General features: G+C 35.0%; 1 protein-coding gene across 1 annotated transcript; it reads right to left on the bottom strand.

Moving 5' to 3' along the window:
- Positions 1-8,368: 8,368 nt before the first annotated feature.
- On the bottom strand, positions 8,369-16,983 carry LOC145572080 (uncharacterized). The gene is made up of 6 exons (XM_081631103.1): positions 16,647-16,983; positions 15,958-16,148; positions 15,468-15,693; positions 15,165-15,362; positions 8,861-8,946; positions 8,369-8,779 (listed from the first exon to the last, which is right to left on the bottom strand). The coding sequence occupies exons 1-6, from the start codon at positions 16,981-16,983 to the stop codon at positions 8,369-8,371; spliced, it is 1,449 nt and encodes a 482-aa protein (XP_081487229.1).
- Positions 16,984-17,326: the final 343 nt, after the last annotated feature.

The following is a 17,326-nucleotide window of genomic DNA, read 5'->3' as shown; positions in this document are numbered from 1 at the left end:
TTTTATTGCTTAGTGACATGCTAGGGTTCGTTATTAATCTTGTTAGTATCATGCCTAGGATCTTGCTATTTTTATTATGCTTTAATATTAACATGAACATGATTAAAATTATAATTGTTATAATTTATGATGATTGTGAATATTATTATTATTATTATTATTGTTTTGATTATGATTATAATTTTATTATAATTATTATTAATGATGTTGATTTTTATTATGTTGCTTGATATGCATATTGTTTTTTATTGTTATTGCTTGATCACCTTTTATGCATGTTAAAGGGAATTGGTATTTGCAATCACGCTTAATAAGATAATTAATAATCTTGTTTAGGGTTAATTGTGATTATAAATTCAAGTGATCGCCAATAATAGTTTATTTGTGCATTAAATTCAACCAACATAGCTTAAACAGGTTTAGGGTTAACCTATTGATTGTATGTTAGTCAGAAAGCGCACATGAATACGAGCAGAATAAAGTAGAGGCCTATTATTAGGGCAGGTTCAATCTCTTTTAGGTTGGATTTGTACCTTCATCCCCGGACCCTTATTTGGTTCATGACCTTATGGAGTTGACGATCTCTTGGATCGTTAGTGGGTGTAACCTTCACCTCGTGAACGGTTTACAAGTTCCTTAAAAACTTGTTGGCGACTCTTTTGCTCTATCTTCTTCCCTTTTGGACGCCACCGTACTTTAGTGTATGATCACAGTGGGGTTCAAGCTAGTGGGATTTAAAGGCTTGAAACTATTCCCCACAGTTAGTTTTTGCTTTCTTATTGTTTTCCCTCTTCGATTTTTCCTATAAATCATTTCTCCTACTCAATTTGCAATCCCATCTTCAATTTCTCCACAAATTCCACAAATTATTGGAGCTCATTTGTAACAGCAGACGCATCCCTAACAGAGACAGAAATTCATTGCGCTTCAAGTAACCTTATTTATTTGTAAATATTATGGTTCTTGTGTCATTTTAATTGGGGGAATTTGGGGGGTTTAATTGATTAAGGTTCTGCAGACGATTTAATTAATTTATTTAGGTAATTAGGTTATCTACTAGTATTGAATCGGGGTTTGTTAAAGTGTGTGATTGATTTTTAATTAACTTTGCTGAAATTGTAGTTACAAATTGTTGGCAATTTAAGGGTTGATTGGAACATGTTTTTAGCTTGTGTTGTTTATTTGTTATTGTGATTATTGTGGCAGAAATGGAGGAGAATAAGGTGATTCTCATATTTAAGTAATTGAGTGTTGTTATTGACATTGAATATGAGATTGGCAAAAGTAACTTACAAGATACAACAACAACATTTCAAGATCAACTTCGTGATATGGATGATCCAGTAGAGGGATCAATTGACCTGGCCTCCTATACCCCATATTCCAGTATATTTATAAAGGGAATTATAGGACTTTAGAGGATGATGGTGATGTGTTCAAGATGATTAGGAGATTACCTAATTAGGACATGTACATCATTATATGAGACTTGAAAACAAAGTCCATAATTCAAGCAGGTAATACCTCGGGAAATGTATAGTTGATGTTGGTATTCACAACTTGACTTTGATGTGGGGGGATTGGAGTATTCACAACTAGATTCATATGGTTCACCTCAGGCCAAGGAACATGGTATGCCTCTGCCGCTGTCTCGAGGTTCTGAAGTTAAGGATGGACCACGATTGGGCTTTTTAAGTACTGAGGTTCTGAGTTTGTCGCAATTCTTTGCTCAGTATATGCTTGTTCGTGATATTTATCCACAAGTGAATCATGTACAAAGTGATGCCCTTTAACATTATGCCTTTCCATAACACCCATCATGAGTTGTGTAAGAGGTACACCATTACCAAATGAGTTGTCTAAATGAGCAGCATCCAACCCATTTCCAGCTGCCCCTTGGCTACTAGAACCACTCATGTCACCAGAACAAAAATGGTTCCCAATAGGACCAAGGAAACCACCCGAACCTAGTGCCTCCCCACCAAGCAGCCCACCTGAATTTGCAAGGTCGCCACAAAAACACCTTGCTGAGCACCACCAGCCATGAATGCTCCTAATTGCTCTTGGGTTAAGCATGACATCATGAAGAAAATTATAAAGTTTTGATGCTTGCTCTTTGTTTCCATCCTTGAGTTTATCGCATTCATTCTAGCATGTAATTCGCTAGGTGCGGTTGGTTTATTGTATCCAAAGTACTCCTTGTTAGTTATGCCTGATCCAACAACCCTAACAGAATCTCCATGCTCTGGATTGTTCAAAGCTCTTGACAAGATATCATCTCGACTTGTAGCAACTATTTCACCTTTTTGTACTTGGGCTTCTAATCTAATCTGTAAAACGAGGCCAAGATCATATAGGGTTAGTATCTATTTTTAGCCGAAAAGGAACTTATATTACATTATGGTGTTTACCAAAACACCAAGAAATTGCATTAGATTGTTGCTAATTTACTATTGCATCATGGATTTCTTTATCAGCAGGATTGTCAATGGTCAGAACTCCATTCTTGATGTGAGAATGAGCTTTAATCCAAGTCAAATGTCAATTAAGGCACGTTTGAGACATGTATTCCTTGCTTTTCGAGATCTTTCTCCTACATTGTGAAAATACAAAATCATAAAATAAACTACTTTGATAAAGGTATATACTAACACAAACATGCAATAATAACTAAAGCTGAAAAAGGTCAGCAATACAAAACTCTGAAAATAATATATACGTATTTGCTCATTCAGAGAACCAAGAGAGTAACTAAAGCTTACTTAACTACATTGTGGATATGCATATGCTATCGGCTACAATCGTGAGAGACTTGAAATAAGAAGTAGAAAATATCAGAGTAATCCCCCTTTTTATTTCAGAAATTCTTTTCTTGTTAAGCACATGATGATAATCAGAACACGATTCTAAATAGATAAAACCATAGGTTATGTTCTAAAAGCTGATAGTTAAAGGCTTAATTGAATTCTCGTTCCCTTAAATGAGCTACTCATAAACTTTACACGAGTGGCATCATTATCCGATGGTTGTTGTGCCATATGGAATGATATTTTTTCTTGTAGTAGTGATAAATTGATAATATGATGTAGAATTTAAGGCATGAATTGAATAAGTAGTCACTTGATTCTAAATTGACTCCCTGATTCAATTACTTGGCTTATTGAGTAACCTTGTGTTATGATCTTGTTTTTTATCACTTGTTTAACTGTCTTGCTAGTTAATAAGCCCAAGATTTATCATTAGTATAAATAAATGTCTAATTTCATTCAAGGTCTAGAGAGTTATATACAATAATAAAATAAAAAAAAAATACTAGATTCATAAGCTGTGTTGAACTAGTACACTATTTCCAGATCTTTTTCAGTTGAAGTTATAACTGTTGTCTTTCTATCTATTTCTAAATTTATTGTTCCTTTTCATTTGTTTTTAAGTTGTTCCTTCCAACTTTCCAACAGAACCTTTTTGCAAAGCTTGCTGGCTAGAAACAATTAGTTGAGTTGAACAAAACATGGTATCAAATACTCATACTCTATGCGTGTGTGTGACTGTGTGTGCAAATAGATGATTAGCTAGATAACTCCTATTTCCAAGACAAGGACACAACATCTCAGACTAAGAAATTCAGCTTGAATTACAATAATATGTACTCCGTTAATAAGCGTACAGCTTAGTTGAGTTGTCTTAGGAGGGTCAACATATCTGAATTCATCAATCCATTCTTTTGATATTTGTAGAAAGATTGGTTGCAGATTTTATATCTGATGATGGTTTACTTTTGGAGCATGCTTCTAATAGTCAATTTCATAACTGAATGTAGTATTGAAAATCAGAATAGAAATCAAAGCTAAATTTCAGAACTGGAAATTAAAACTGAAATCAGAGCTGAATTTACCTTTTATCAGTACTCATTTCAACCACCTAGGAAGCCTAATGAGCAAGTCAAGAAACAAAAAAAGCAAACAAAATTCTTTGACAAACTCTTAACTTTGGTGAAAATGCATTCCAATGTGAAACTGTGAGAATGCTCCAACATATGACTTTCAGGAGAAGTACAACCCACGGTAAATAAATGTCTAAGGAAACTAAACAAAAAAGACGGGATACACAAATTCCAGCTTAATCACAATTTATACAAATAAACAGATAATACAATGCAAGAAAATCCATGCATGGAACCTGACAAAAATAGAGTTGTGATGACATTAGTACTGAAGAGTGAAGATAGCACATTGGATATACCAAAGATGGGGGCTTGAGATGCAATTATGAAAAATAAAACAGAAAAGATTGGAAAAAGTAAAAAGGATAAAATTCCCTGATGAGTGGCATTTATGCCACTCTTTTATCCTTTTTCTCTAAGGATTCTCCCCTCGTTTGCACTTGTTTGGCCCTCTTTCTAAGCATTTTTACTTAGCTTTGCTTTCTCTTTTCTTTCTCCTTTATCCTCCCTTTTCTTAGTCTTCCCGCTTTGTTCTTATTGTGCTTTTCATGCTTATGCTTTGTAGGAACCATCGAGATTTTCAAGAGGAGGAAGCTAAGCTCAAAGGAAGCTAGAGGAAGCATGATTCAGAAGAGGTTCGGCCGAACCTCCTGATGGTGTGGCCGAACCAAGGTGTGGCCGAACCTGCTCAGTGGTTCGGCCGAACTTCGAGGCAAGGGCAAGATGAAAATTGGCAGTTTTGCAGGAGTGGCCGAACCACAGGAGTTCGACCAGACCAGGATCAGGGAGGTTCGACCGAACCTACCCATGGTTCGGTCGAACCTTCCCATTTGTTCGGTCGGACCTCTCCTTTTCTCAGCTGACTCTGTACGGACTATATAAGTCCCTTTTTTAGAACGTTTTGGGGGATTAACTTAGTTTTAGTTTTTTTTACATTTTTAGCTTAATCTAGAGAGAGAAACTTCATTAGTAGAGAGAGAAAGTGTGGATTTCTATTGATGAACTTGGATATTGAAGAAGGAGCTTGATTGAATCTTTGTAAATCTTCATCTTCAATGAATGAGCAATCTCTTACTCTCTTTCTTTACTTTTGTATCTAGTTTTGTTTGCTTATTTTGATTTTCCTTCTTTGCTTATTGATCATGTTGATGCTTATTGATTTGATGATTGATATTGTCTTCAATATGATTTGTGAGTAGTCACCTAGCCAAGGGTGTGGGGATGGTGTAGTTGTTAATTGATTCATGCTTATGATGTTGGGGGTTATGTTAATGGTGATTAAAGTATTTGTATGCTTGATATTCTTTGGTCTTTCTTGCAAGTGCACATTGTTAGTTGATCAAAGATGAGTCTTTACTAACAAGTAACGAAAGTTGACTTAGTTGAGATTCATTACTATCGATAATTCTTTGTTTGCACCTTCTAATATATGGTTCTAATGTGGAAACATAGAGGCTATGTTAGGAGAAATCGATTAACCCCGGAAGGCGGTTAGATCGAGCTTTATTTCGATATTCTTGAATGCTTAGTTTGCCATTGCTTTGCTTCTGTGTTATTGCATGATCAAGTGACATCTACATCTACCCACTTCCCTTGGTGTTTAGTTATATTGATCTTTAATCATTCTTAATCCTTAGTTTAATCTCTTAGTTATTCATACTTCTTGTCCCGAGATAGCTTAAAGTCTTAAGTAGTGAATGCGGTGTTTATGCATGTCTCCCTGTGGTTCGACCCCTCTATTTACCCTATACACGTATTAGGTTGGTAGAGCGTTATAAATTAATTTGACTTAGGTGTAGTCGCTCAACGACACGATTATTCCCTTGTCATTCCCCAGCACTAACATAGTATGAGCAAGCTTAAATATGATAAATGTTAAGACATAAACTTTAAAACAAGGGCAGTTGAGATATGGGTCAGAAAGAAATTGGAAAATTATAGGCCTAATATGTGCAGAATAAAAAGCCATCCTTTCACAGGAATCATAGCAGATTAGCAGGAAAGTGCTTGCAATAGAAGACATATAGTTCAACTTATAAGAAGCTACTTATAATTATATAGCATTCTCACGGTTTTCACAGTGGAAGGCATTTTCAGCAAAGTCAACTGATAATTGTGAATCGCGTATGCCAACAATAAATATCAGAATAGGTTCAGAAGATAGCAAGCAAGGAGTTGCAGCCTCTAATCAATAATGGTGCTCTTAAAATCTATGAGACTAAATCAGTGGAAAAATAAATTATCGTATATTAATGTCCTGATTCCTGAGTATTATGATCAATGCTGTCTAGAAAACTTCAACACGACTCCTCACAAACATAAAAGTAAGCAACTTAGCTGGCTTTTATAATGGCAAAGCAACGTTAGAAACTCTTTACAAACTAGATAACCATCTGCTGCATAATGAAGCTGCTATAATCACCTTTCGTCTAAACTGTGTGCCATGGGGAACTTCTGCTCACACACATACTACTCTGAAAAAGGATTAATTTTATAATAGAGACACCACTTAATTGTTTGCAAGCATTAAGAGATAAAGTAGCAATTGAAAACTAGTTACTAGAGGATTTCATTTGCATAGGCATGCAAGTTTGAGTAGTACACCTGTAATTGCTGCTATGCATAAGTATTAAGGGGTGGGGCACTGTAGCTAGAAGCATAATAATGCCACAAGTGAAAGGGTGATGAACCAACCAAGTGAGCACTCTATGGATGTGTACACAAGGAGGAAATGACCACCAGAAGGCTTAGTGACAGCAAGACAACAACAAGACAGAGGTGAAGTATAGCAAAAAGACCAAACAATCAAAATCACAACAGGCACTTTAGTATAGATCATATCAAGGGCAGAATAAAAGCAGGACTAGAATCTACAACCTAAAGTTGCTAAGGGGAATGATAACCTAAAGTCAGTTCATACCAGAAAGTTGAATCATTTATTTTTTCTTTCACAGTCAATTCATACCAGAAAGTTGAATCATTTAATACAAAAGCAATAACATATACTTACAATATCTTCTTCAAAATATTGATAGCCAAGTCTCCCACCTCGATATTTTGAGGTCTTCTTTTTAGACCTTTCACGATTACTTTCACTCAATTTATGCAATTAAGTTCACATTCAAAGTTATTTTACACAAACATCAAATTTATAAAGGCATACAAAAAATAAAATAAACAGGTAATGCCATAATGATGAACTAGCACCTTGAAGTCATTAGAACTACAAGTTGTGATGAATGCCCCCCAATAATCTATAGTTATAAAAGGAAATTCCAAAGGTGGTGTATTGTTAATTGATCCATATTTGAGATAAAACCACCCAAGTCTTAGTCTAGTCTTGAAAGCTCTCCATCAAACACAAGCTCGATTTAGTATCCATCGTTTGCGACCTTCAAGGACATGAAACCCCCTATATATATATATATATATATATATATATATATATATATATATATATATATATATATATAACCCCAAACTTTTTTTTTATTATTTAACATATGAACTTAGTTTAATTACCGAGTTATTGTCATACAATTGATCTAGGATTGGTCGTGGAACATCTAACCACTTTTTGTAGGTGATACTTACTCTTTCACGCACAACTACACCAATGTAGGTGGAAAAATGACCTCTATGACTTCCAATAGGGATTTTTTTGGTTGGATTCCATTGTAAAGGGATTTTTGAGCCAGCATGGATAGCTTTCCCAACCATTCTAAGCACCGTGCAACCTCTTTCTTCCTTGCATTCGGTGTTGTCAGAATTTTTGGTTTCACGCACTCGCTTTCTTTTACTATCCATCAACCTATTGAAAAGATAAAAAGAAAACATCAATTTGGTTAGTTAAACTAATAATTTGCTATAAATACCATAACGTAAATTAAATAATAATAATATATAGATGGTAATTAGAAATGATTTTGACAAGAAAACATTTATAAATCAAGTTGCATAAACAAAGTAGGACTTGAAAAATAAATGTTACCACCTAGTTAGTGAAACACACCTCAAATACATAAGGACTTATTATGTCCACGCTTTCGCTTTTTCCCCTTTTTTTCTTTGTCTACCCACACGCCTTCATTGTGGTCATCTCAAACATTGTAACATCAACCTCAATGTGTCCTTGCTCCTTTCTCCTAACATAACCATCATCCAACACACTATCTGATCTTCACCATAATCATCAAAAACATGTCGGGGCTTTGGTGCTATAACTGTTGACATTCTCTTGTTCGATGGGTCGGTCATATAAAAGACTTGTCTTGCCTGACTTGCTAGTATGAAAGGATCTTTGTGACCAACTTTTTTCAAATTAACCAAAGTAAGCCCAAACCTTTCATGTTCAACCCCATTGTTATTGTCGACCCATTGGCATTTAAAAACAGGTATCGAAAAAGTAGAGTAATGCAGCTCACAAATCTATTCGATGACCCCATAATAGTTCATTATACAACACATAGGATTCTTGTCTTTAGCAATAGCAAAACGCATAGCTTCAGCCTCTAAAGTAACCCCACTATTCTGCATAGTACTAAGTTCATCTTGAAACCTTGTGTAAAATTTACAACCGTTAATAAAATAAGCAGAATAATAAGTTGCACTAAAATCAGGTCCAAATGCCAAACACTTTAGTCGATCAGAAAATGGAGTCAAAAATTCTATGAGATCCTTCATTACATAATCCTTCAGCCAACTAATAAATGACCTATTATGTTCAGCAGCTAATGACTTCTCATTTGCTTTCCTGTTGATTTTCCTCAAGTAGCTCATGTGTTTATCAACATATAGCATAACTTCATCCTCGTTACGAAGAATGTATAAAGGAGCCTTCTGTCAATCAACATAAGATAGGTCACGTACTTTTCGACCTATGGTCCCCTCACCATCCATTTTTCCACTAAGACGAGATACAGGAAGCCATATCTCTATTGCATTTAACACATAGTCATTGGAATAAGCAACAACTTCTTCGTAAAATAGTCGTTTGGCAATACAACCTTCAGGAAGAAAAGCGTTCTACACATATCCCTGTAGACACCTAAAAATGTCTCCCCAAAACCAAACCCGATGATGAACAACCTTTCAACGCCACTATTTGTCGGGTTCAGTATTTAATCCCGAGAATGCTTAAAAAATCGTATTAAATTAAATTTGTATTTTTGAATAGTCCATGGATTAGTCTGGATGTTTGGTCAAAGCATAGTTTTAATTTCAGCCCAAACTTATTATTTAATTTTAGCCCAAACCTTTTTTTTATTTTACAGTTTTATTATATATTTTGGCCTAAACTCTTTATTTATTTTATTTATTTTAGCCCAAATAATAATAAAATCAGAAAATGGCCCGAAATTATCAATCGACACTTAAAATGCTGAACGAAATTAGGGTTAAAAATGAATTTAGACAGAAAAGCGGGCTGAAAAGGCATCGCTCGAACTGCGCCTACGTTAAAAGCATGTGTGAATATGCTTGACACTCATAGGAAGTGGAAATTGACATATACGATTAGGGACAAATAAAGTAGGGAGCCGCCAACAAGTTTTTAAGGAACTTGTAAACCGTTCACGGATCATAAAAGACAACCACGATAAGGGACAACGATAGGCAACAACGATTAACCCGTGAAGGTTACACCCCATTCATAATCCATGAGATTACTAACTCCATATGGTTCGAAACCACGAAAGGAGGATCGGGGATGATGGTACGAAGTGAGTCATGCAGTCACATTCGCCCGTATTGGCCTCTACTCGATTCTTATAGTGAAAAATGATTCCTGCGATCTCAAAGGCATACAAACAAAAATTCAATTCGCTACAAACTATTATTAAGCTAAATTGGTTGAATATTAATGCAACACATAATTCTATAAAATTTGTGATCACTTGAATTAAGCAACAAGATTAAAAAGGAACCTAAACCGGTTGTCCAAATTATCTTATTAGGCGTGATTTCAATTACATATTCCCTTTAAACATGCAATATGGTGATCATAAATAATAATAGAATAACATCAATATTGGAAGCAATTTAACAATAATTCTAACAATACAAAATCGTTAGAATAATAATAGAAATAAAAGGAACATAATTCTTACTTTGTGTAGGGAATAATTTCAAGCATTACCCCAAACTTGAACCCCACTATGATCATATACTAAAGTACGGTGTCGTCCAAAGGGAAAGAAGATAGAGTAAAAGAGTCGCCAACAAGTTTTTTAGGAACCTGTAAACCGTTCACAGGGTGAAGGTTACACCCCTTAACGATCCAAGAGATCGTCAACTCCATAAGGTCTAGAACCAAATAAGGGTTCGGGGATGAAGGTACAAATCCAACCTAAAAGAGATTGAACCTGCCCTAATAATAGGCCTTTACTTTATTCTGATCGTATTCATGTGCGCTTTCTGACTAACATGCAATCAATAGGTTTACCCTAAACCTGTTTATCTATGTTGGTTGAATATTAATGCAAAAACAAAACTATTATTGGCGATCACTTGAATTATAATCACATTAACCCTAAACAAGATTATTAATTATCTTATTAAGCATGATTACAAGTACCAATTCCCTTTAAACATGCATAAAAGGTATGATCAAGCAATTAATAATAAATATGCATCAAGCAACATAATAATAATAATCATTGCCATCAAAATAATAATTATAATCATCATAATAACAATTATATTAATCATAATAATAATATTCATAATCATCAAAACAATAATCATCATAATGACAATTATAATAATTATAATAATATTCATTTTAAAGCATAATAAAAGTAGCAAGATCCTAGGCATGATACTAACAAGATTAATAACAAACCCTAGCATGTCACTAAGCAATAAAAATCAAATCTTTAGCCCTAACATGATACTAACAATCATAAATATTAGGAAGAGAATAGGAAGCATCGCAACAATCATATTTAGCATATTTGATATTATAACTTTTTCCCTAAACATGATACTAGGAATATCATAACATCAACCTATACATGATTTCTATATCATAATATCAATTAATCAATTAAAGTACTTACTTTGATGCTTCGTACCTGTAGGAGTCGTTCGAAGTGCGCCTACGGTAAAGCATGTCGGGAATATGCTTGACACTCATAGGAAGTGGGAATTGACATAATACGATTAGGGACAAGGAAAGTAGGGAGCCGCCAACAAGTTTTTAAGGAACTTGTAAACCGTTCACGGATCATAAAAAGGAAACCACGAATAAGGGACAACAAAGGCAACAACAATTGACCCGTGAAGATTACACCCCATTCATAATCCATGAGATTACTAACTCCATATGGTTCGGAACCATGAAAGGAGGATCGGGGATGATGTTACGAAGTGAGTCATGGAGTCACATTCGCCCGTATTGGCCTCTACTCGATTCTTATAGTGAAAAGCATTCCTGCGATCTCAAAGGCATACAAACAAAATATTAAATTTGATCCAAACTATTATTATGCTAAATTGGTTGAATATTAATGCAACACATAATATATTAGTGATCACTTGATTTAATAACAAGATTAAAAAGGAACCTAAACCGGTTGTCCAAATTATCTTATTAGGCGTGATTTTCAATTACATATTCCCTTTAAACATGCAATATGGTGATCAATAAATAATACAATAAACATTAATATTGAAAGCAATTTAACAATAAATTGTTAGTCAAATCAAATAATAATAATAACCTAATCATGATGCTAGCAATATAAAAATAAAATAAGAGTAATTAAATTAATTACTCACATTCCGCGCATTCCTTTAAATTGCTACATCATGAATAAACTGTTAGTAACTTCAATAAAAATATAAAGCAAATAGAAATTAAATTAAAAAGTAGAGTTTATTTGGTCCAAACCCTCAGTTATTTGTACCTTTCACGCCTTGGTTTAAGGACGGAACCTCGGGTTAAGGATAGACTCCTTGGAAAGCTTAGGGAAAGAATGATGTAATTAGGAATATAGGTTTAAGGCTTAGAATATGGGAGAGAGAGAGAGAGAGAGAGAGAGGGAGAGAATGATTTGATGATCAAAATTGTTGATGATTGAAAAGGGGAGATATGACCTCTATTTATAGTGACAAAAGAGGGGTCGAATCAAGAAAAGATAAGAATTCGAATCGGATAAAACTCTTGCGATAGACAGCAGTTTTTGCGGTTTTTTTTTTATCATATCGTTTTATCCGGAAATCGGAATAATATGAATAAGATGTCGTTGGAAATCTATTGAATTCTACTTTCTAACCCAATTAAAATCAGATTAAAATATTTTGTATAACAAAAGATATAGCCGAAATAGTGAGACGGTGTCAGTTTTGGATAGAGTTTGACATTTTATTCATATCTTTTCCCTTATAGCTCGGAATTGATATTATAATATATCATTGGAAAGATAATTTCAAGGACTATCCAACCATATAAAATTTGTATAAATAATATGAGGCACGAAAATAATTTATTTCTATCTTTGAACGTCTTTCAATTCGGATATAAATAGGATTTTTAAAAAGAAAAGTTTTATTCAATTTCAAACTCGTTAATCTTATCTTTTCAAAACGGATAATTAAGATATTTTAGAAACTTATAGAAGCTTCTAATTAATTCTAATTAGTTTAAGAATGGGATTAAATAATTTGGACCCTCCACATGATCATTGGGTTGTAGGTAAGGTGGGCTTAGGTTCGGTTTGGGCTCAGTTTAATATTTTGGCCATAACTTATTCGTTATAACTCGTATTTGAGCTTATAATATATCGTTGGAAAGATCTTTTCAAGCCCCATCCAACTATTCAATCATTGGACCAAGATTATGGACCAAAATAAACTGGATTAAATGTTTTTATAAAAAGAACACGAAATGAATGATTTTAAAGGACACGAAATGAATTATTTTGGGTTTAAAGGCACAAAAAGAGGAAAATAAGTGAAGGTTTGGGGAAATGGGCTAGGAATTGGGTTGGTTTTATGAAATGCAAATATGGATTTAAGCACTCCAATATTAAATACTCAACTCGACCACTAATGGCGGTGAAAGGTTGTTCATCCTCGGGTTTGGTTTTGGGGAGACATTTTTAGGTGTCTACAGTACCTCTTTCTAATAACAAAATACACACGTTGGTAACTTCAAGGAAAATAATAAACAAACAATTAAATTAAATAATTGAAAGGGAGATTTGGGACCAAACCCTGAGAAATTAAACCTTTCACGTCTTGGACGAAGGCTACTTCGAATATGGCTAGGTGTTTCTAGATCTAATGAATGCGGAATTTTGTATTTAAAAAGCGAGTTTAGAAAAGAGAAAGAGAGAGAGAGAAAGAGAGAAAAAGATGAATGGATGATTAAGGAGAATGAGAGAGAATTGAAAACTGGTTGTAGGTGAATGAAAACGGAGTTTTTACGACGTTATATATAGAGAAAATCAGCCAAAACGATAAAATTAACAAAACAGAGTATTGGCGCACGAAAAACAGAGCTGGCGCCAACATTAGGATATTGGCATCAGGCTTAGCGCCAGGTGCCAATGCCTGACGTTTGGCGCTAACACCGTTTTTGACGCGCTTTCTCAAATCAGATATATTTTGCCGTATAGGAGGATAAAATCGTATATTTTCCTAAAAAATGCTCTTTGATTTTAATTAAAACTCTGAAAAGTCAACAAAAGTCAATTTATCAATGCTAATTGAATTAGGATTGAAAAGAACCTTCTAGAAGAATCTAGAAGAATAAAACCATTGCAATTAGGAATGATAAATAATATTAGGCCCTCCCCTAGATCATTGGGCCGCATATAAGGCTCAAACCGCGCCCAGTTCAGTAATTTGGCCATAACTTCCTCAATATTCACCGGAATTGGGCTTATAATATATCGTTGGAAAGATCTTGTCAAGCCCCATACAACTACACTACTATTGGACCCATATCATTGACCAACCAAACTGGATTGGCTGTTTTCTTAAAATAAGTTTTCAAAAACAGAGAGAAGAGAAAAGAAATTAAAACTATCCGCAACACTAGACTTTCCACACTTTCGCTTCATTCAATTATGATTCGACGTGAAAGGTACTCATCACTGGGTTTGGTTTTGGGGAGACACAAGTGGGTGTCTACACTTTGATTCTGTTTGTTTGCAGCTACAATATAATAAACGAGTTAGTAACTTCAAGGAAATAATAATACTACAATAATTAAATTAAATTAAATAGAATTGATTTGGGGCCAAACCCTCAAACAGTTCTACCTTTCACGCCTTGGCTTAAGGATAGAACCACGAGTAAAGTATGGACTCCTAAGAGTGCTTGAAGATGGAATTTTGAAAGAATAAGGGTAGGCTAGTGTTTAGGCTAGAGCATAGAAGAGAGAAAAAACTAGAGAATTAATTTATGCCCCGTACATCAGAAATGAGGGGGGTATTTATAGAAAAAATGTGCTGAGGGGACACACGGAACCCTAAAATGATAAAAACCCTAAAAAAGTATCCCGCGACACGGCAAAGTTTACCGTGACACGAGAAATCCCACCGTCACACGGGAAACATTCCCGTGACACGATGCACATTTTGTGTGACGCGGGAAATATTTACTGAACGGGGGAGAAAACGCGATAAGGGTTTACGCGGAAAGGACATGGAAATTCCCGTGTCACAGCAGATTTCCCGTGTCATGGGAAATCCCACCGTCAGATAGGAAAGATTCCCGTGACACGGTGGACTGCTGCCGTGACGCGGGAATTTTCAGCCCGCTTTTCCATCTAAATTCATTTTTAACCCTAATTTCGTTCAGCATTTTAAGTGCCGATTGATAATTTCGGGCCATTTTCTGATTTTATTATTATTTGGGCTAAAATAAATAAAAATTTTGGCCCAAAATAAATAATAAAACTATAAAATAAAAAAAAAGGTTTTGGCTAAAATTAAATAATAAGTTTGGGCTGAAATTAAAACTATGCTTTGACCAAACATCAAGACTAATCCATGGACTATTAAAAAATACGAATTTAAATATATACCATTTTTTAAGCACTCTCGGGATTTTATACTGAACCCGACCAATAGTGGCGGTGAAAGGTTGTTCATCATCGGGTTTGGTTTTGAGGAGACATTTTTAGGTGTCTACAATCCCTTATAGGTTTTCATTTGCCTTCAAAACACCATTGATTTCTTATGTGAACTGGACCACAATATCTTATCTCTCTGACCAAGTGAATCGGTAAATGGATCGATATCAAAAAATGATGGAAGAAAACACATCTCTAATTGACACAAAATTGCAACAATTTCATCCTCTAATGCAATTAACTCTCTTGGATCAATCACTTTGCTATAAATCGCATAAAAGAATCCGCAAAGTCTAATTATAGCATAACGAACATTTTTAGGCAGAATAGAACAAATTGCTACAAATAACAAGTGTTGCATTAAAACATGGCAATCATGAGACTTTAGGCTTACAAGTTTTAAAGTTTCCATGTTCACAAGGCTACGAACATTCGAAGAATAACCTTCCAGCACTTTTACTCCAACCAAGCTTTCACAAAACTCGATTTTTTCTTTTCTAGACAATGTGTAAGCAGCAGGAGGCAAGTATGCTTGACCTTTCTCATTCGTAACAGCATGCAATTCACCTCTAATCCCCATATGCTTCAAATCATCTCTAGCTTTTTTACCATCCTTGGTCTTACCGGGGATATTAAGTAATGTACCAATCAAACTATCACACACATTCTTCTAAATATGCATAACATTAAGTGAATGTCTCACAAAGAGAAATTTCCAATAGGATAGTTGCCAAAAACATGAACAATTTTTGAAACCCATCTTAGAAAGAGTGGATATGTGTTTCTTTCCAAAAGTAATTTCAATGTCCTTCACCTTTTTGAAGACCTCTTCACCTAACATGACTTTTGGTCACCCTTTGAGTTCTTGTGTCCCATCAAACACATTCTTTCTCCTTCAACATGGAAGATCAGACGGTAAAAATTGACGATGAACTGGATAAACACACTTTCCAGATTCCTTTAACCATTTCCCTTTGCAATCCTCCATACCAATAGGACAAGCTGTTTCCCCTTTCACAGTATACCCCGAAAGATTTCCATAAGCCGGAAAATCATGAATGGTGCAAAATAGCATTGCTTTCAGATTAAACTTCTCATTGCGATGTGCATCAAACACTTCCACACCTTCTTACCAAAGCATAATCAAATAGTCAATAAGAGGTTCCAAGTACACATCAATGTCATTTCCCGGCTGTTTTGGCCCTGAAATTAGCAATGAAAGGAACATTTACCTTCTCTTCATACACAATGGTGGGGATAAATTGTAGGTCACCAACATAACGGGCCAAGTACTATACGTACTACTTAAGGAACCAAATGGATTGAAACCTTCTTTAAAAAATGCAAGGCGTAAATCACGCTTTTCATGCGTAAATTCGGGGTATTTTGCATCAATAAACCTCCACTGCGGAGAGTCATCCGGGTGTCTAAGAATTCCATCGTCTATTCGACCATCAAAATGCCATGTTAACTTCTTTGCATCATCTTCTTTTGAAAATAACCTCTAAAACCTTGGTACTATCGAAAAATACCATAATGTTTTGGCAGGTTCTCTACGATCCCCTTTCTTATACCGTGAGGCTTTACAAATTGGACAACTCTCTAACGATTCATATTGATTACGATACAATACACAATTATTAGGGCAAGCATGCATTTTCTCATAAGGTAAACCCATAGAGCTTATTGTCTTTTTCGCCTCATATGTACCAATAGGAAGGACATTGTCTTTGGGAAGCATGTCTTTCACCAATTCCAATAAAACATTAAAACTTGTGTCTGTCCACTCATAACCAGCCTTCAAGTTGAATAATTTGAGTATAGTTGATAACCTTGTGTACTTGGTGCAACCTTCATACAATAGTTTTTCAGAGTCGATTAACAAGCTCTCCAACATGGAAGGGTTTATCAAATTGATCCTCAACTGCATGCAACATGTCCTCCAACCGATCACCCTCATTATCTAGGAAGGCTGTAACTCACAATCTTTGGAAGGCCAACTTTGGAAGGCTATAACTTTGGAAGGCTTTCATACAATTCCAAGATTTGCACGGCCAACTTTGGAAGGTTATGACTCACAATCTAGGAATCGTATGAAGTGGTGCAACCTATCATGGGAAAGCTCTTTCAGTATAGTTTCCAACCCAACTTGAAACACCTCAATCCAATTTGTAGAACTCGAGATATGGCTGATACAAAGCAAAGAGGTCCTTTTTGATACTTTGCAAGCCTTCATTTTCCTTTATTTCTTGGATTGGCTTGACTTGCGTGCTTGGCTTCCCTAACTTGGCTCCGTTAAATTC

The sequence above is a fragment of the Chenopodium album genome, chromosome 2 (genome assembly GCF_948465745.1).
Source record: "Chenopodium album chromosome 2, dcCheAlbu1.1, whole genome shotgun sequence".
NCBI lineage: Eukaryota > Viridiplantae > Streptophyta > Magnoliopsida > Caryophyllales > Amaranthaceae > Chenopodium > Chenopodium album.
This window is presented reverse-complemented; position numbering and strand designations above follow the sequence as displayed.

Coding starts and splice junctions, on each gene's coding strand:
- LOC145572080 (XM_081631103.1), bottom strand. CDS start 16,983: ATGAGGGTGATCGGTTGGAGGACATGTTGCATGCAGTTGAGGATCAAT. Junction 16,149..16,646: donor TAATAATTGTGTATTGTATC/GTAATCAATATG, acceptor TTTGGTAAGAAG/GTGTGGAAGTGTTTGATGCA. Junction 8,947..15,164: donor TCCATTTACCGATTCACTTG/GTCAGAGAGATA, acceptor TTCTTCCTGAAG/GTTGTATTGCCAAACGACTA.